Here is a 20,814-nt window from a genome sequence, read left to right as displayed (position 1 = left end):
GCCAAGATAGTTGGTTTATTTTACTTGTGGGCAGAAAGAAATAAATTAACTTAAGAATCCTTGTCCCTTACAATTTCCACGAAAAAAGAAGAAAGAAGAATTTTCACCATTGACTACGCGTTGAAATTTCAAGCTTCTCCTTCCGCCAGCCAAATTCCACCGAATCCGTGGATCATAGTCCATAGTTCAAAGAATATAAAATTCATGGCCCAGAAAAAAATCTTCCGTTTTTCTTGTCATTCAAAGCAAAATAGAAAATAAAAAAAAACAAATAAAAGACCTTCTCACCTTTTTTTTTTTTTATTTTTATTGTGAGAGAAAGAAATAAAGTTGAGTGTTGAGAATACCGTTTCTTCCAACTTCCACGGTCCAATAATTTTGATTCAGCCATTTTTGTTTCTTTTTCTTTTCTTCTTTCTTCGGTTCCTCACTTCTTCTCTTTTCCACAAAACACAAGAGAGAGAGAGAAGAAGAAGAAAGAATAATGGAGGGTGAGGGTGCAGCAGTGTGGCAAGGTGCGGTTTTAGGTGGAATAATCTTCTGGCTTGTTTCTGCTTCATACCTCAACGTTACTCGCAAACTTAGGTCTTTCTTACAACCTTGGGTTACTCATCACGTTGTCACTCAAACCCCTATTATCCTCAAGATCCAGGTAACTCTCAAATTCCACCCAAATTGGATTCAATTGAAACAGACCCATATTTTTATTCTCCCTTAGTTTTCAGCTTTTTGATTTTGTTCGTGTATGTGTTGATTTTTTCTTTCTTGGCTGCAGAGTTACGGGTTTGGGTTCCTGGATGCACTTTTCTCTGGGTTGTCTTGCGTTGTTTCTGTGCCCTTCTACACTGCTTTTCTCCCTCTGCTATTCTGGGTACGTATTACTACATGTTATGCTGGTGATGTCAGATTCAACCTACGAACTTTGGTTTTGAAAAAGTCAATTTTGTTGGCTGTGTAGAGTGGTCATGGCAAATTGGCGAGGCAGATGACGTTGTTGATGGCGTTTTGTGATTATCTTGGAAACTGCATAAAGGTGTGTTGTTCACTTTCATTTAATGATTTAATTCAACTTTGGATTCGGCCATTAATTTATGTGTGTGTGATCACTGCTTTTACTGCATGTTATTGTATTAAATGCTTCATGTGTTTGTCAATTAACAGGATGTGGTTTCAGCTCCAAGACCTGCTTCTCCACCTGTCAAGAGAGTAACTGCCACCAGAGATGAAGAGGATAATGCGTTAGAATATGGATTGCCTTCCTCTCACACACTTAACACAGTTTGCTTATCTGGGTATTTATTATTCTTTGTTTTTATTTGCTTTTATTTCTAAGTCATCCTACTTGGTTTAGGGCTAGTTTAGCTGGCATGGCAACGGAAAGGGATTCTGAGGCATGTCTTTAGAGTGAGTGAGTTTTTGTGTCATGTCACAAAGGTTCATATTGTGTGGCGGGGTGGCTGCTGAGATGTGCTGTTGAGATGCTATGCTAGATACGTAAACTAATTGATCAGGTGGCATGCCTTATAAGTAAAGTAATATGGTTACATACACTTACTCTTCTCCCTATCTATTTTCTGGTCCCAGGAAGGAGAATAAAAATTAACTGAATGATTAAAACATGGAAATGCATTTGCAAACATGTATTTTATCTATCTTCTGTCAGTTTAACTTGATTAGAACCATCTACTTTTACGAAGTCAGATTATCTATTGAGAATGATGAAACTACTGCTTTCAATTATTTGCGTTAGTCATTAATGGATGTTTTTCCTCGGAACGGATGTTTATCAGCTACCTTTTGCACTATGTCCTGACTCATACTCAAATTCAAGGTGCCTATGTTACTTATCTTGGAGTTTCTCTTGCCTGCATGCTGGTGTTTTTCATTGGTTTGGGTAGGTCTCGGATCACTTTTGCATTATTAGCAGCTTCCTATTGTTGGCCTATTTCACTGCAAAAGAATGAAAATTATTTGTTTTTTGCAGGAAGAATTTATCTTGGCATGCATAGTGTGGTTGATGTTCTTGCTGGCCTTCTTATTGGACTCGTTGTCCTTGCATTTTGGCTTACGGTTGATGAATACATGGACAGTTTTGTGATCTCAGGACAAAATGGTATTCTTCAATTTATAAATTCTGCCCAATATAGCTTTGTTATTTACAGTAACCACAGCACCTGCTGATGGGGGTGGGGGGGTCCCCTTATTTCTTAAGCATCTTTGCTTATAAATGATTAAAACTACTTAATTTTTTATGTAGAAGTTCTCCCCCCCCCCTCTCTTTAATTTCAGTAATCTTGACAAGCTTTCCTTGTATTCTATCTCATAATCTGTTTTTGTTTTTGCTGCAGTTACGTCCTTTTGGGCTGCCTTGAGCTTTCTCTTGCTTTTTGCTTATCCAACTCCTGAACTTCCAACTCCAAGCTTTGAGTATCACACTGCTTTCGATGGTGTTGCATTGGGAATTGTAAGCTGTTTCTACCCTTTAACATCATCTATACTTGTTTCATTTTTATTTTCTTTCATTATGAATAAATATACACAAGATTAAATAATTTCTTCTTGGTATAAGGTTAGACATATTGAGTGAAAACAGGATTTTGGAATATAACACTCAATTAGAGTCATAGACCTAAAGATGTCCTTGGCTGTTTTAGTTTTGTAATTGACCAGCTCTAGACATTCTAGTACTGGCAGCACCAGATCAGAATTTAAAATCTGAGTGCTATTGGGCTATATCTGATCGGGCTTGAATGTTGACTTCACTGAGTTGGATTTGTATTCACTTTAACTAGCTTAAAACTAACATTCTTTCCCTTGTTGCATATAGTAGTAATGTTAGGTGAATATGCTTTATATAAATCTATGCAGAGTGTTGTAGAATAGAATCAATTGCAGTTTGATATGCTAAGGGATAAATTGTTAGACGATTGACAAGTGCACCAATTCGTTCAAGTAGTAATTAAAACGGTAAGATCGAGCATCGTGTCCACAGGGAATTTATTATACTTCGATGATGCATATTCAGTTTGTAAACAATTTTAATTGCAGTGAAATAAAATGAAATAGCTCATTCATGTTTTCCAGTGATTGTAGTAATTTTTCTTAGCTTAAGAACGAATAACTAAACAAACGCAGAGTTGTAAAATGAAACAAATACCTAGGTGAATGTGTCGGGGAGTATTCTACTGAACTTTCTCTTGACGTGATTATAGAAGTTTTTCTCTATTTAACATTATCCTAATGTTCCTTGGACCGTTAAATTACTCTATCTGTAATTCCTCACACGAAAGAGTCTAGCTCTCCTAGTTTCGTTCTTGATTCCTCAACAAACTCATTTTAAGCAAGCCACATTACGCAAAAGATGCAATATTTATTAGATTACTTCACATTATTCCTAGAAATGAAGGCCTCTAGTTGCTCTACCAAGTTCTAAGGACTAGAAGCATTTTCCAATACTTAAATCCTAACAAAACATATAAATGGGTGATCAAGCCACAAATATGGAAAATAAACACAGATAGAAGCAGAGAACACTAGCAATAATATTAAATAGATAGTTAGAGTTTTTACATTAAGAGTGCTCAATGGAAAAACTCTCCAACAATGAAGTGTTTAGCCCTCCATTAGCAAGGAGGGCTCTATACAAGGATGAAATAATATGGAAATGGAATGGTGAAGTGAAAGTGTGAAGAAAAATGTCTTCCTTCAGCCTTGATGCTCTGATCCTTCTTTCCTACGCTGCTTGACGCTTGGTTTTCCACTCCTCTTCCAGTTTTAAAGACTTTTGGGCTTCTCAGATTACGAATGTGCGCTCAGCGAGCATGTCTCGCTGAGCGAGCGTTAGTGATTGGGTGCTTAGCGGGATTGGACGCGCTAAGCGCGAGAAGAGACAAAAGTCTCGCTGGGGGGCTGGCTGTGCGCTTAGCGGGCTGCTCTCTGACTTTACATTCTCTAGGGTTCCACTCTTGCTGAGCGAGCTGGCTTCCTCGCTAAGCGATGTCGCTAAGCGAATGAGCCTCACTTAGCCAATCTGGCTCATTGAGCGAACCCTTCAACAGCATTTCCAAATCTTCTCTTCTTCAGCCTAAAAATCTAAATAAGTTCAACATTAGTCATCCAAATGGAGCTTCCACTGTATAAACTCACACAAAATCAATTATTTACAATTCTCACAAGAAATCATAAAATTAGAATTATGAGTTCAATTGCTGACATCGCTGAGTAAGCCTAGCTCAAGTTGATCAGGTTCTGAACCATGATCCTATTGTGCACAAGACTTGACTAGTTTATTCAAGGAGAAGGAAGGACTGTTAGGTAGCAACACTTTACTGGAGTGTTGGCAAGTGGTTAGTCTGAGTCAGCAGTTAGGAATTCTACCAGTTTTTAGGTAGAGATAGCGGACCAAAACGGGGCACAAGAGAATTGTGGTGTTAGTTTGGGCAGAGAGCTATCACTTAGACCTTATGCTCTGGGGCTGGTGAGTTTTTTCTTCTTCTTGTAATGGCTTTGAGCTCCTCTTTCAGTTGAATGAAACTCTTTTCCAGAAGTATTCTTCTTGGTTTCCTATCACAAGCGATGCTTGAAATGTAGCCGTATGCAGTCCACATCATTGTAAGTTTGTAATAGATCTATCTGGAGATGTTAGAATCAAGCACTCCCCTAGGATTTTTTTTGGTAGTCCTCCAATACTAACTGAGCATGCCAAGAAGGGCCAGAGAAGAGCTGTTCTATGTTTTTGGTTAATTAAATTACTATTCCTTTTATATTTATTTATATTATTCTGTTAGGAGTTTTTCATGGTACAAAAAACCACAGTAGAGAATTTTAAGAGTATCCAGTTATGTTAAAAGATTTACTAGTATTCCGGCCCTACGTTGAGTGTCATGCAGAATTGACTTTTCTCTCTTTTTGCAATTTACTAATTAGAATACTATCTTTCTCACATCTTGAGATGTAAGTTTGTTTAGAGTTCAATTTTTTTTTTTCCTTGTTATTCTTTAGTGGAATGATTTTTTTCAAGGACGAATAGTATGAAATGGATGAAATATTAGGCTGGCCTTCACCACGCCAATTATTTAAGCATAGGCAAATTACATTGTTGTTTAAGACAAGGAAGAATTCAATATTTTAATTTTGTATATCAATATTAATTCAATGCTCTTGTCTTCAGGTCTCTGGGGTGCAACAAACATACCATCAATTTCACCATGCCAATGTTCCTCGTTTGTTCTCGTCAGAGCTGACTATACCTGTATTTCTGGGAAGGATGCTATTGGGAATACCTACAATTCTAATTGTGAAGTTCTGCAGTAAGACTCTCGCAAAATGGACCATTCCTGTGGTAGCGAACACCTTGGGCATCCCAATAAAATCAACCGGCTATATACCTACACTGAATGGATCTGTGACAGGTAAAATGTCTGATAAGCTTAAACAAGGTTACTTGCAAAAGCTCCTTTCCCAGCACAAGGCATTCGATGTTGATACCGGAATTAGATTTGTTCAGTATGCAGGGCTTGCCTGGTCTGTAGTTGACCTAGTGCCATCTCTTTTTTCATACATGAGCTTGTGATTTGAAAATTTTGTAGAGCCAGAGACCATCCCATTTCGGTCATATCCAGTCAAAATTATATATCAGAACATACAAGAATAGAGCATTTACACGCGATAAAATTTTGACGTGAGAATCCCTTGTAGACCCATAAAATGTCTCTGCAATCTTTGCAAGCCCCAAAAATATATAAAGATTATGTTCACGTATTAATTTTCTGCAATTAATTTTCATGCCTGTGTCGTAGCAACTAGAGAAAGGCCTTATTCTTATTTCACGTCAATAACTTTAAATTTTGCAATTTCTGATGCAACTAGATATAGAAACCAGATAGAGAGCAAGTACAATTTTATTTCATTTTTTGACGAGTTGGGTAAACTTGTAACGTCCCGCACATATCCAGTTATATATGCAATTATTTAATTTTGATTTATATTATAAACGAAAGACATCACACCAGAGAAGAATTAACTTGAATAGGAAGGCCAAGAATCATGTTAACAATTTTTCGTTGTCAACAAATGAATGAAAAGATAGTCATAAAAAATAAAAGTATAAAAAGATAGGAAAATAGCAGATAAATGATAAACGTATAAGTTGAACATAATTCGTAAGAACAAAACTGAATCACTATGTCATGCAACTTTAACTGAAAAATGATAGAACACGACAAAAACATCCACGAGCAACAAAATCCAGTCATATAGCTTGTAAAGCCATAAAAGGGAGTTACTGAACATAAGAGACAAAAAATAAACACGAAAAAACAAACAAAAAATATCCACATTTTGCTGGAACAATACGTATTATGACATCATCTTGGCGACTTCTCCAGACAAGGTGTCCAGCAATTCCTCGAGTGTAATCAGTGGAATGTTACCTGCCTATTATACATCAAAGCAGTCTTTGGACAACCCCCAAAAGCACGGAACGTGTATATCCATGGATTTAAATGTTTACAGCAATCTCGTGATATGAGGATGCGCAACTACCTGAAATTAGTGCAGTAGAGGTAACCATGATATAACAGTATGACATTCAACAGCTACATTATAAGAAGTAATCAGGCGTTCTACGAGTGACATCAGGTTCTCCTCTCCTAGGAGCAGGTTCAAACTGCAAAAAATATTTCAAACTTACTCAAGACAATCCAAGGGTCCAGACTAAAATAAACATAATTTCACCAAGTAAATTATATTATATTTTGAATAACAGAAAAAGACCTGGATGAATGTGTGACCCTTGCAATCATCAACCTCCAATATGGAAGCCATGTTCCCACATCGGTAACAGTAGTTAGGTGCACTAAAAATGGTAACCACCTTTTGTTCCTGTTTCAACAAAAACAATGCACATATCTAAAATTTTACACCTATAATTCTAAAGGAGAGCAAATGCAAGAGAATCCATAAGAACGACAATTACATGAGCCCAGTTAAATCCATCCATAACAAGCTGATGAGCTCTAGCAATCAATTTAAGGCTGTTAGTGTGATTGAATTGTTCAGATATATCCTGAAAGAAATAATGTCAATTGGAATCAAAATCAAAATAATAATACAAAAACAGTAATAGATCTCTCAATGCTTCAAAATAACATTCAATAATGTAGAGTCAAGAAATTAAAGCTATGTTTACCTGGCCAAAAGTATATCCAGCACCACGAGGAGAAATTCCCCAGCCACATCTGTCATCTGGGTCAGACCACAATAGATCACACATGGGGCCTTCATGAGGAACCTCTTGAACACGATCAAAGTTCCTTATGTTATCAAGGGTCTCAATTGAAGGTGACAGTCCACCATGCAAACAGAATATTTCAGATTCAACCTGGAATGGATATTAAATTAGTAGCTGAATGATCAAAAGTATCTAACTAAAATTTTAACCAACAATTACTAAGTTATCTTTGCCATGCGCTCTAAAACATGTTAGATTGACTGTTGAACAACTTTCATGTTTATTATCTTAATTGAACTAGTCACAAAAGACAATAACTAGACAAGTCTGTCCAGTGAAATTACAAGATATGTCTAGTTTTGAAAATTACAAAAATCTTTTAATAGAAAATGTTAGAAAACTTCCATATCTAGAAATATACTATAACCATACTTAAGCAAACTACATGTATATTTGTTAAAACTAGACATGGGTACAGCTCAGATAAGTCGTAGACAGTAATATAAAGAGGGATAGCATAGTTTTGATTTTAACTTCTTGAGGAAACAGTCAGATGTCATGTTTAAAGGTAAGTCACATGTAAAAGAAGTGGACACCAGAGTTCTGAGCCTTTTAAAAAAAAGGAAATACTGATAACTCCAACTGATGTTGCAAAATGAGAATGTAATATAATCCAAAAATTCCCCCCAAATTCTAAATTTTCAATTTACATGATAACTGACATGTGAATGAGATATGCTTCAAATCACAAACAAAACACGACACTACACAGGGAAAAGATAAGATACTAACCAATGCAGTCAATGGAAAAAAATCAAAAAGGTCTGTAAAGGTCTTCCAAACATTAGCATTACCATACCTGCAAATTAATAATAAACAAGAAATCATATTGTTAAAAACTAGAAACCAAATATCCTTATTTTGTTCTCTCACTTTCACTTTAGATAAAAATTTCCACATTTAATAGAATTATATTCTTTATTTTTTTGGACAAAAACAGGGCAGAATTACTTATTCATTGCATATGTTATGTTAACAAGAACATAGGACACCATACATCAGTATGATATTTTATATCATAAAACTACTATTACATCACTAATTCACTACTAATACAACCAGATGTCATGCTGCCACATCCATCGATATCTAAAACTGAAGATCTCTAACAGTAAAACTAAAAATTACAAATAAAAAAGTTACATAACACCAAATCAACAGCAAAATTCAGATGCTCATACCAGAACTCCAGTTCAGTACATTGAAGTAACAAAAAACTACGTTGGAATTCCAAAAGAGCATATTGCAGGGGAAAGGAAAAATATTTTCTGTCAGCTTCTATCTAAAAGGAAATTTTAGTGACTCCAACATGGTAATACTAATAACAAAATTGAACATCAGTATTTAACAAAACAAACTTCAATTGAAACAACAAAAACATCCTACACAAACAAATCTTTCTCTAGATAGAAACATCTCATGTTTTTCACTTTTGCTCCATAGAACCAATAAATGAAGGTGTTGAAAACTCACTTTCTAAGGCATTCATCATAAAATCCATATACTTGAGTAATCTGCATTAAAGGATGATAAAGGAACAATTAGCTCAACCACCCATACAAGTCTTCAAATCACAGCCAAAAATGTTTAGAAACAACAATTTATCATACAAATACAAAGCCTCCCAGACTAGCTAATTTATGTGCCATTCACAAATAAATAACTACAGTTCAGAAAGTAATTTATAGTTCTGAAAGAGTTAAAACACAAACCTGACGGCTTTCATGGTTTCCTCTAAGAATAGTAATTCGCTGGGGATACCGAACTTTCAGTGCCACAAGGAGCTGGATAGAATAACTAATTAGTATGTCTAACATTCACTGTCAATCAAGGAAAAATTGTATGACAGTATGACTTATTATAAACCACCACAATGCCTAAAATTGTATGTGAAACTAATCTTAAAAAATGATTGTAAGATAATGCAAACTTCTACATAATTTTGATGCATATGCAATCCACCTTTCATCTCTGTGAGCCTTCTAAATATTGACACATTGAAAAGCATTTGCTGTATGATTGAATCCCCTTATTCACCTTTGCAGCACATTCTAAACCCTGAACCATCTACCACTTGGGAATAGTCCCATTTTCTATTTTCATCCTAACAGCAAGAGACGACTTAAACAAAACTCACAGCTCATACAAACTTCATGAACTACCACTTGAGAGCAATTCCCTACCTAATATGTGTTCACATCCTAATGCATGACTAACACAGAAATGTACCCCACAGAGCCACAGAGGTTTGGGGCAGAGAGAGAACAACAAATTTTCAAAAAATAACCATCCAAAGGCAAAGAAAATCAAATAAGTTTATCTTGGTTGTAGTTGTACTTACCGATACAGTCTCAACTGAATAATAACCCCGGTCCACATAATCACCCATAAACAAGTAGTTAGTATCTGGACACTGCAAATAAAACAGGTATATTTAGAATCCATACCTAAATATTCGGAAACATATATTATCCAGAAGCTCACAAAATATTTCACATAATACATTTTCAAAAAATAAAATGTTAACGAACTTTAACAAAATATTAGTTAGGGTCACAGTGGAGTCAATGAGTAGTTCCTGAATTTTACAATTTACTCCTCAATACCTCTGATGCACTTCAATCTCCAAAAGCTTTTTCTTTGACAGGTCTCAATTAGTTAGTTAAGACATTCCCCGGCTGAAACAGAAAATTGAAAACAAAAAGAAATCCACAGTCAGAAATTATACCTTCCCTCCAATTCGAAACAGTTCAGCAAGATCATGAAATTGCCCATGAATATCGCCACAAATTGTCACAGGGCTTTTAACAGGCTGTGGTACAGGAGAGAAACCCCCAAGAAAAAATTAGTTTTCTCTCTATAAGACAAGAAACTAGAAATTAACAGATGCACTAAAATAAAGTGACATTAATTGGTAGAGACAAACAGCTGTAAAGCAAAAGCAAATTAAGCATTTCATGAAAGAAAGATTGAAAAAATTAGATCCTCCTCCAGAAAACAGGCATTAAAATTCAAAAGCAATGGCATTAGATGAATAAATCAATGAACCCGAATACAGGATGAAAATGATAAAGTTCAATAACTCATTTCTGACTTAACAAATGATTCATGCAAAGCAAGCAGCAAATGGAACAGCAGTCATGCAAGTATATCAATGTTTTTTTTTTTGACAGAGTAATATCAACGTTAAAAGACTGGAAGAAAGGGTTGCACCTGAACATTACTTTCATCCATTAAAATCTCCTTAGCCTTCTCACATAAACCTCTGACCTACACAGGCAGTGCATAAAACACAATCATGAGTTTATTTTTTGCATGTTTATTTTTTGACAAGGAGTCAATGATATTTGAGATATCTCCCCAGAAAAGGACATGACTGCTTAAAACAAACAATACAATGACAATCAACATAAAATGAAATGATGGCAAAACCTTTACTAAAATATATTACTCGTGTGGCGATGAAATCCAGACATTTTTTCCATCTTAGTACATTTGAAGTAAACAAACTTAGCAAGGTAAGATCCTTTGCAAGGAAAGACAAATGAAGCAATGTTGCTGCATTAAGAGTGACAAACTAGGTGAGACCACTAAAGTAGTACCCCCTACAATGCCTATCAGGCACCATCCCTTTCTTTTAATCTAATCAATCTTCAACCATGATCAGTGTTAAGTTTCAAATTACAAGTTTGAAACAAAAGTTACAAGTTCGAAAATTGAAGAACAGCACCAAACCCACCTAACTAACTGCATCTAAAATTTTATCCTTCAAGAAATCGCCTCATGTTATCTTAGGGCACTAGCAAAACGGTTTGAGAAAAATCCGATTTCCAGCGTTGAACAGTTTCAAATACAGAAACCCTACGTTTTTCAAACATCAAGCTTCCAAAAACCTAACATAACATCTCTGTAACCTCTAAGAGGACAATGAGACAATCTCCACCAACCAAACTCGCTAACAACATACCAGAACACCTAAAAGCAGATTCCACATCTGAAAATCATTTTTCAGTGAACAAACACTATTAATCTCCTCCCAATCGCTCCACATCAGGTCAAAACGCAACGAATCACCGCATCTGAGTCGCCATTTCGCGAAATCAACACACGCACTGCTAAAACTACTCATACCGGCCGCGAAAGGGAAAGAACTATACAAATCGAGGATAATTGGAGACGTGTGCGGTGTTTTGGTGGGGAAGAGAAGCAGATCGAAGAAAATGGAAAGGAACCTGTTGCTCGGAGAGTGGCTTGCACTGCATGAGCTGGGAGATCTGGTCGTCGAGATCGTGAGAGGACTCGGAGAGCATGGAATTGGCGCCCATCGCGGCGGAGGAGGAGGAGGAGGAGGAGGAGGAGGAGGAGAGCGACGGATCTCCGGCGCCGTTGCAGTGAGTGGGGAACGAAGAGGAAAGGGAGGTCAAAATGGAGAGAGGGCGCGTGAAATAACAAGCAAAGTGCTTGATTTGCACGGTGTCCAACAATCTCTCATTTCCTTTTTCTGATTTTTTTTTCTTGTGGAGGGAAAGACTTCACTCCCTCCAATCACACTCGCCCCACGTAGTGTTTTCTACTTAAAATGAGGGGTTGTGGAATTAAATTCTTAGTTCTTTACTAACATTATTTCATAACTTTTTATTTTTGAATTTTAAAAAAATAATTTAATTTTCATACACTATCATTTTAAGGTGACCAAGTGATGGGAAATAAGATATTAAGGAATGTTTGGTTTACATTTTCATTTTCTATTTTTATTTTTTGAAAATTATTTTTATGTTCAAAAGATTATGAAAACATATTTGATTTTACTTATTGTTTTTTTGTTTTCAAGAAATAAAAACACCGAAAATTTATGATATGTTGATTTCTTGTCTTTTTTATATTTGGTTTTACATTCTTTGTTATAACATTTTCATTTCACTCAAAATAAGGTTCATGTTTTCAACTGAAAACACTAAAAATAAAATTTTATTGTTTTCATTTTATGGTTGTTTCCTATTTTCATTTTTATTGAAAATGTTTTCAAAAATTCAACCAAACACGTTTTCATCACCATTTTATATTTTCAGTGAAAATGAAAACAAAAAACAGCTAAACCAAACACCCCTAATATAGTACTTCAATGGGTTTGATATTTATTATGATCATTGTAAAAAAAAAACAGTCATCTATTACTTTATTTTGTAAATTATAGGAAAAGTAAAACAGATGGACTTTTTCAAAAGAGATTTCAATATAAATTACAAATAAGTATATTTATTAAGTTGCCTATTATATGAGAAGGAAGATATTGAAGTTAATACTCACAACATGTTATTAGGGTTATCAGCTAATATCAAAAGTTTGGTCCAATTAATTGAACATGTGAGTTATTAAAAAATTCTTAATACTTGACAATTGCAAAATAATTATGCACAATATAAAGTTTTTATTGTGTATCTTCAGCCACATTCATTCACAATGAAAATGTATTTTTGTTAGGGTACTTTGGTTTTAAAATATTATTAAAAGGTTGGGGGCAAACTTAGCAAAACAAGTTGTGGGAATAGGCGAATAGCAAGGGCTACATATACTTATTTTTCTATTAGGCTAGTTGAAACAAAATCCATTTTTTTGGAGTTGATATTTCCTCTCTCACTTTTGCTATTCCCACTATCACTTTTTGAAAAGTAGTGAGAATAGACAAAAGTGTCCTTGTGCACATTTTTCTTCTCCTCTTTCTCCACTTTTCTCACCACCCTTTTCCCTTCTCCTTACATATTTTTATTTTTTTATATACAACAAAAGTACGATTTCGTTGTGTTATAGGTTGAGAATCACAATAGAATCTTATTTCAGTTGTTTTTTTTGTTTTTGTTTTGGAAAACATTAAAATGAAAATATGATTTCGTTGTGTTATTGGATCAATTACAGAACAAAATTATGATTTCATTGTACAGTAGGGATGGAAGTAAAATTACAAAATTGAATCATGATTCTATTGTGCTATTTGGGGTGGAATCAAATAACGAAACAAAATCATGATTGTGTTGTGTTATCTAGGGGTGATAAAAAATTATATAATGAAATCATGTTTTTGTTGTGTAATTAAGGGTGAAAAATTACACAATGGAAATATGATTTCATTGTGCACTTGTACAACAAAAACATACTTTCGTTGTGTATTTTTTTTTAACCTCAATTACACAATGAAAATATGATTTGTTGTGCAAATTTTCAGGGGATAGTTTTGGAACATGAGTAAAATGCACCCCATGAGTATTGTCATTAGCAAAAATAATCTGCCATAGCAATACCCGTTTTACTTAACCCGCTACAATTCAAAGTAAACTGGGATGCTTTTGGGATAGTTTTCTGACCTTTGGGCGTTGTGGGCTTGAAAAATCATTTGATTGTTGACATAAAAAAAGGAGGCCACCTCAACCATCGTTTCCAATTTATAATTTTTGTCATTTGTAGCAATAGTTTTAAAAAGTGACCAAAGTATTATAGGATTAAATAATCTTTATAAAATAAAAAATTATTAAAACATAACATTTTTAAAAGACCAATCAATATAAGCACTTACACAATTAACAAACAGTTGTATATACATATATCTTATAAAAACAAATGAAAATACAAAAAAGTGAAATACTTAAATTTGATGAATAAAATAAAAATACATTAATATCATTTTACATAAATAAATTTATACACCACATCAATAAATATACTACTCAAATGAGAGGAAAGCTTTGTAAGCGCATCACATTTAAAAACATTTACTTTGTAATTCGATTTTAAAACACTTCAATTTTTAAAATGTAGTTTTTGGATTTTAGATGTGAAAAATAAATCATTCAACTCATATTTTTTGAAAGAACTAATTTTTGTTATGATGCTATTTGCAACCACAGTCATTATTATTACCACTGATATCACGATTATCATTAATATTATTATTATGATTATCATTTTCATAATTCGTTACTTTCATAACTAAAGATTAGAGAGTAATTTGTACGGTTTAAGTTTAAGATTTGGTATTAAAATTTAAAAACCACAGTTTGAAACTACAAATTATAAATCTGAAAACTATTTTTAAAAAAAATTCAAATAGTGGTATACAGCGCTGGGTTGGGTCAAGCTAATATTTTTTAAATTGTTTGGTGAACTAACTCTGTACGTTTAGACCAACTTTGAAGTTTTTGTACACTGAGACCAAGTTTGTCGTGATAATATTTTTACGTTTTATTTTGTTGAATTTATACAGAAAATATTTTTCATAAAAAAATACCAATGATTTATTTTCTTATGAAAAATAAAATAAGAAAACTATTTTATAATTATTTTTCATCCTTTTTTACAAAAAAAATATTTATTGTATTTAAGTCAAAACTCAATATATTAAATATTAAATAATAAGTTAAAATAAATCATAATTATATATAAAATAAAATAACAGAATCTATTTCGGTCCAGAAAAAATATAATATCAATTTATTGCAATTAATTTATATGTATATTAAAATTAATTATTCTAATTATTAATTAGAAATTTAAGATATGAAAGTGGCCACAGAATAATAAAAATACAGCATACTAGTTATATTTTAATAACTAAATTTCAATTTTAATCCTCCTATTTTTAAATTAAGATATTTAGTTTTTTTAATTTATTTTTCGAAATAAATAATTTAAGTTTTTCTATTAATTGATCATTGAAAATCAAATATTAACTTTGATGTACCATATTAATAATAATAGAACTATTAGATAGGCAATTGACATGTGATGCTTATACAACAAAGTTAAATAAAATGAAAAATAAAAAAAAATTGATAAATGTTGACATTTTATTAAAAGATAAGATAATAAATTATTAAGAGACTTATTTTATTTAGTTAACTTTATAAATATTATATTTTATTTATTGTTAGTTAAGAGTTATAATTTTTTTAAACTAAAAAATTTATAAATTAATTTTTTTTTAATTTATTTAATTATGTTTTTATTTTAAATAATTTACGTATTTTTATTTTCATTTTACCAATTTATAATTAAATTTTATAAATTAATATATAAATTATTTACATCTGTAAATTGATTTTAATATACGTATTATTTTTATTCTAGTTATACAAGTCAATACAAGTGTAATAAATAACATGTAAATTATACAAATTACATAAATTTATTTTAATATGTAAATTATTTTTATTCTAATTATATTAATTAAAATAAAACTAATATTTAATTTTTAAGAAAACATGCATGGTAATATTTTCGTTTTAACTGCAAAAAGTTATTTATTAAATAAATTTTTTAGTACCAATTATATAAATAAAGAAACTTACATAAATTAATATGTAAATTATTTATATAAATAATTTTATGTAATTTATAAAAAATATCTAAATTTATATATATAATACAATTTTTTATTTTAATTATAGAAATAATAAATTTTTAATTTTTAGATTATTTAAATATTATTTTAGATCTATGTAATTTGTATAAATTACATAATATAATTTTCTGAAATAATCTATATATTCATTTATGTAATTTTTTTGAAAAATTATAATAAAATAAGAACAAATTTTTATATATAATAATTTATTAAGTTATATTAAAATAAAATTTATAATAAAAATAAATAATGTAAAATTAAATATTAAATATTTTATTTTAATTTATAAATTTTTATAATTTGAAAGAAATTAATAACTCTTGACTAATCATACATGTAAAAATAGTGTTTATAAAATTAACTAAATAAAACTAGAGACTTATTGATTTGTTGTTTTATATATCTTTAAATAAAAGATGATGAGTTTAATTCATTTTAAATTTTTTTTACTTTATTTCACTGTCAAATCGTGAATTTAGAATTAAAAAAAATCGAAATTACAACTCAATCTATTTTAATTATAAGTATTTTTTTTTGAAGAAAACTTAAAATAGGAATTATTAGAAATTAGAAACTAATGACAATAAATTGGAGTAATGATAGCAAGACTACTGCTAGCTAGAGACTCCCCACGAATTGATCTTTCTTTTTTTCACAACATCACTTCTTTTAATCGAGGTTACATTACAATCCAAAGTTTCACACACGTACTTAATTATCTCCTTTTTTTCCCCTAGTTCTGTAATCATATGTTTTAACTTCAACATTAATTTTATACCATCTCAGACTTGTTAATAATGTTACTTCAGAGACAATGAATCCTTAAGAACTTGCAACAACAAACGATAAGCTGTCAGCTGACGAAAATGGCCTTGTGTTTCTAGAATTGTGACTTTGGAACGAGAACCCAATTTTGATTTCATGCAAAAAGCAACGTTTACAGGAACAATAGGGTCTTCTCTGGGCTGAATTATGGTGGAATTAGGCACACGAACTAGTGGCAGAACCCATCTGAGGTCACTTAAAAACACTGTTTTAGCTACACTTAGTGCAACTTCTGGTTTGATCATTCTTAGCAGACTGCGTTCAAATTCAGCAACTGCTGCTGGATTGTTTGTGCTAATAGCGTTTGGAGCAAAGCTGTGTGCCCACCCTGAAAAGTTTTGCTTTATTGATTCAAAGATTGTGTCCAGTTCTGATCTAGTGAAGCCTCCTTCGTACCCTTCTTCATTCAAGTACCTAAACAAGTTCTCAAATACAATTTCAAACCAAATTCTCATAAATAAAAATAACTTGTTTTAATAAAATAATAAAACGGAAAAAAAGAATTTCACGTAAATATATAGGAACTTATTTGTTAAAATATATTTTAATAGAGTTTAGTTTTAGTTCATTGAGGTCAACCAATTAAAATTTACCATATATAGATATGTTTTTTTAAGCATGACTATTATAAAAGTCAACAATACAAGAATGTGTCAATATATTTTAATAAAATTCTTTTAAATATTCTTTCATGGGATAAAAACAAAGTTTATTATCATTTTTTGTCCATCATCTTTTGTGGATTTCTGTTTCTAGTCTCAATTTTTTTAATGGACTAATACCGGTCAAAAAATTTATGAGGGACAAAAATATAAATTCACAAAAAAATGAGATCCAAAAAATAAATATTTTTTTAAAAAATAATTAAAACAGATAAAAATGTCTAACTTATTATTTTTCTTATTATGGATGATAAAAATCTCATTTTAAATTAAATAATTAATATTCAAAGAGCGGGCAAATAAAACATATAGAAGAAGAATTTTATCAATTTATAATAATGTTACTAATTTGAGTATGATGATTTTCTTGAGAATACATCTAATTTCGTAAAGAAAGAAAACAGTACATATTTAAACAAAATTTGATAGAGAATGCAATCACCTTGGAGAACCACCCAGTTGAACTAGATGTTCAAAGAGTTCAGGTTTCTTTGTTGCAGCTATGCATCCAATCATGGCAGACATGGAATGACCCACGTAAATAGTTTTCTTCAAATTGAGCTCATCAAGAAGGCAGACCAAGCGTCCTCAGCATATCCATCAAAAGTTGAATACTTCTTTGGGTCATAAAGAGAAGAAGGCCTTACATTTGGGGCGAAAGCCAAATCAAAAACCAGCACCTTGAAGTAGCATGCAAGGAAGGGAATAAGATAATGCTACACTGTTTGGTCAGTGCCATATATATCCGTGAGCTAGAACCAAAGTTTGAGTGCCATTTCCATAGAAATTAGCATTTAGGGCATCAACCATGCCTCCTCCATAACCACATGCTGTTCCCATGTTTGTTTGTTTAAGCAATATAACAGTTGTTGAAGAGAAGAAATAAAGAAATGTTTGTGATGAATAGAATAGAGTTGAAGGGTAAATATACAGGACAACATGCTGGTCCCAAAATCAGGGAGAAAAAAGGTGTGAAAATGATGGCGAAAAGTGCTTAATTGGTAGCATTATGCATGCTGCTTTCTGCACAACTACGAAATTTCATATAATTATATGGCTGTGTTTTAATTAAGATGGATGATTCTACTCGCAGGGATGTTTTTGACATTATTTTTTATCTCCTCGGAATTTTAAAATAAGTGTGTATTGATTGACTACTGATTTAATAAATAAATACTAGAAAATTTAAACCTTAAGAAAAGCTCAGTGTTTGATCCTTATTTAAAATGACACACTTAAGATGTTGAATAAGTATGCATCTTTGTTAACTTTAAGGGATTTCTATTATAATAAGCTCCAGGTAGAATAAATACTCCTAACCTACATAAAAAATTATTAGACCAATATTAAAAAAAATAGGCTTAATTGTAAAATTTGTTCCCTTATTTTATCTCTTTCATTAAATTGATTTATTTATTTTTTTAATTCATTATCTTAGTCTCTTTATATTTCAAAATTTACTATTTTTAGAATAAGAAACATATTCTTTTATCACTATAGTCAAGTGCTCATTTTAAATATTTGAAGCAAAATATACTATTAATATAAGTTTTACGTAAAAATAGTTTAAAATTAACTTTGTTCTTTTTTAATTGATTATGTTTTTATAAACTTATATATTATTTTTTAAAATATAATACATATGATTAAATTTTATTTTCACATAAATTAGAATATGTATACTTATATAAGTTTTATTTTAATTTTATATATAATATTTTTATAATCTTATGTATTTTTTATCACATTATTCAAAACTTATTTTATACAGTAAAGATATAATATAAATTTGATCTTTAATGTATTTTTTTATATAAATTATAATTTCATAAAATGATAATATTTTATTATCTTTTAAAATATTTTTATATGTGATTTAATGATAATATTTTTTTATATATTAATATATTCTTGTTATTTATTATAATATTATTTTATTTATATTTAAATTTATTTAATTAGGTATATAATTTTTTAAAGAATTAAATTATATAGTAAAGATACATAATTAAATAAAATGACAGTATTTTTTATTTTTTAAAATATTTATGTATGTGATTTATTGACAATATGTTTTTATCTATATTACAATAAATAACATGCATATTTTAATATAGATAAAAAATATTTTCATTAACTCAAACATTATTTTAAAAGATAAATATAATATATAAAATAAAATTAAAATTTATATAAATATACATATTCTAATTTATGTGAAAATAGAATTTAATCTTATATGTTATATTTTAAAAGATAATATATGAGATTATAAAAATATAAAAAATCAAAAAAAATAATAAAATTTAAATTTTGAACTATTTTTACATAAAATTAAACCTATATTAATGTTATATTTTGTACTAAATATTCAAATGAATACTTCTTTTAAGGAGTGTATTTTTGGACTATGGTTATAGTCTATCCTCAACCCTTTTCAAAGTTTTTTCTTAAAAAAAGAAAATGTTGATCAACTTTTTAGTTTAGTCAACGTTTAAAATTTAACAATTAAATTCAACGATTAAAATCAGCTTTGTGAACTCAGAGTGTGAATTAAAAAATAGGGGGACCAATTTAGTGAAACAAGCAAAACAAGGGATGAATTTTTCAATTAAGCCAAAAAAATACTTATATAATTTTTGCTATATACTTTTTATCATTAGATAAATTTCATATAAGTTTTGTTAAATTATCTAGATATTTGCACTATTGAATGAAATATTTATATACAATTTATTTAATAATAAAAAATGTTAGAAATATTGTGTTGTTAATATTTGTTGGTAAGAGAAGATTATAGATCGGGATATTTGTTAGGGGAAAGGGGGCTGTATTTTAGAGGGTGTTGAAAAATAAGTTTATAAGCAAAATTGATACATACATAAGAGAACGGGAGTGAATTATCCTAAATCTATATAAATTAAGAGCAATAACAAAAGTGAAGAGTCCTTCATCATAGTTATCCTCAATCTTAACAATAGAGCGGGAGTGAATTACCTGAATCTATATTAATCACTAATAAATTTAACCTGTGAAAAATTAAAATTTAAAATTTAGTTCCTGAAAGGATAAAAAATACAACAAATTTATTCGACTGTTAACTTCTATTCGTCCGTTAACTTCTATTCGTTATTGTCCCTATAAAATAATCTACGTGACACATAATAGATTGGACAAAAATACAAGTTACCATTATTGAACCTAAATGTCAAATAATTTTTTGTGGAACATAAAAATCAGTATGTTTTTATTATCCTAAAATTACATTTTATCCTTAAATAAAATAAAATTTGAGATTTAACAAATTAATCTAATAGAAACATACTAATATTTAAGTTTAACAAAAAATTACTAACATTTATGTCCAATAAAAAATTAATGATATTTTAATCCAATAATAATAACTTATTAACATTTTTATCTAATGAAAACGCACTCACATCTTGATCTAAAATAAAAATTACTAACACTTTTTGTCCCAAAAAATTATTAACATTTTTCTTCTAACAAAAAATTATTGACATTTAGGTCTAATAATATTAACTTAACTAATATTTTCGTCAAATCTATTTAGCATGACCAGATAAATTTGTCGTACTTTATACACTTTTGATGACTAAATTTTAAATTTTATTTTTTCA

At 30.5% G+C, this 20,814-nt stretch overlaps 3 protein-coding genes across 3 annotated transcripts; 1 reads left to right on the top strand and 2 right to left on the bottom strand.

The window, feature by feature from the left end:
- The first annotated feature begins 284 nt into the window (after positions 1-284).
- LOC114398166 (lipid phosphate phosphatase delta-like) lies at positions 285-5,801 on the top strand. The gene is made up of 8 exons (XM_028360326.1): positions 285-652; positions 776-871; positions 959-1,033; positions 1,162-1,292; positions 1,791-1,894; positions 1,985-2,113; positions 2,349-2,464; positions 5,171-5,801. The coding sequence occupies exons 1-8, from the start codon at positions 485-487 to the stop codon at positions 5,570-5,572; spliced, it is 1,221 nt and encodes a 406-aa protein (XP_028216127.1). The 5' UTR covers positions 285-484; the 3' UTR covers positions 5,573-5,801.
- Positions 5,802-6,122: 321 nt separating this feature from the next.
- On the bottom strand, positions 6,123-11,849 carry LOC114398167 (serine/threonine-protein phosphatase PP2A catalytic subunit). The gene is made up of 11 exons (XM_028360327.1): positions 11,524-11,849; positions 10,505-10,561; positions 10,020-10,103; positions 9,633-9,704; positions 9,004-9,075; positions 8,765-8,805; positions 8,024-8,090; positions 7,190-7,381; positions 6,977-7,066; positions 6,775-6,882; positions 6,123-6,667 (listed from the first exon to the last, which is right to left on the bottom strand). Exons 1-11 carry the CDS (start codon positions 11,614-11,616, stop codon positions 6,602-6,604), a joined length of 942 nt encoding a protein of 313 aa, XP_028216128.1. The 5' UTR covers positions 11,617-11,849; the 3' UTR covers positions 6,123-6,601.
- A 4,637-nt stretch (positions 11,850-16,486) lies between these two features.
- On the bottom strand, positions 16,487-18,013 carry LOC114398878 (strigolactone esterase D14-like). The gene is made up of 3 exons (XM_028360987.1): positions 17,933-18,013; positions 17,753-17,853; positions 16,487-16,925 (listed from the first exon to the last, which is right to left on the bottom strand). The coding sequence occupies exons 1-3, from the start codon at positions 18,011-18,013 to the stop codon at positions 16,487-16,489; spliced, it is 621 nt and encodes a 206-aa protein (XP_028216788.1).
- Between the last annotated feature and the right edge of the window lie 2,801 nt (positions 18,014-20,814).

This window comes from Glycine soja, chromosome 19 (assembly GCF_004193775.1).
Source record: "Glycine soja cultivar W05 chromosome 19, ASM419377v2, whole genome shotgun sequence".
NCBI lineage: Eukaryota > Viridiplantae > Streptophyta > Magnoliopsida > Fabales > Fabaceae > Glycine > Glycine soja.
The sequence above is the reverse complement of the archived record's forward strand: the minus strand, read 5'-3'. Positions and strand labels throughout refer to the sequence as shown.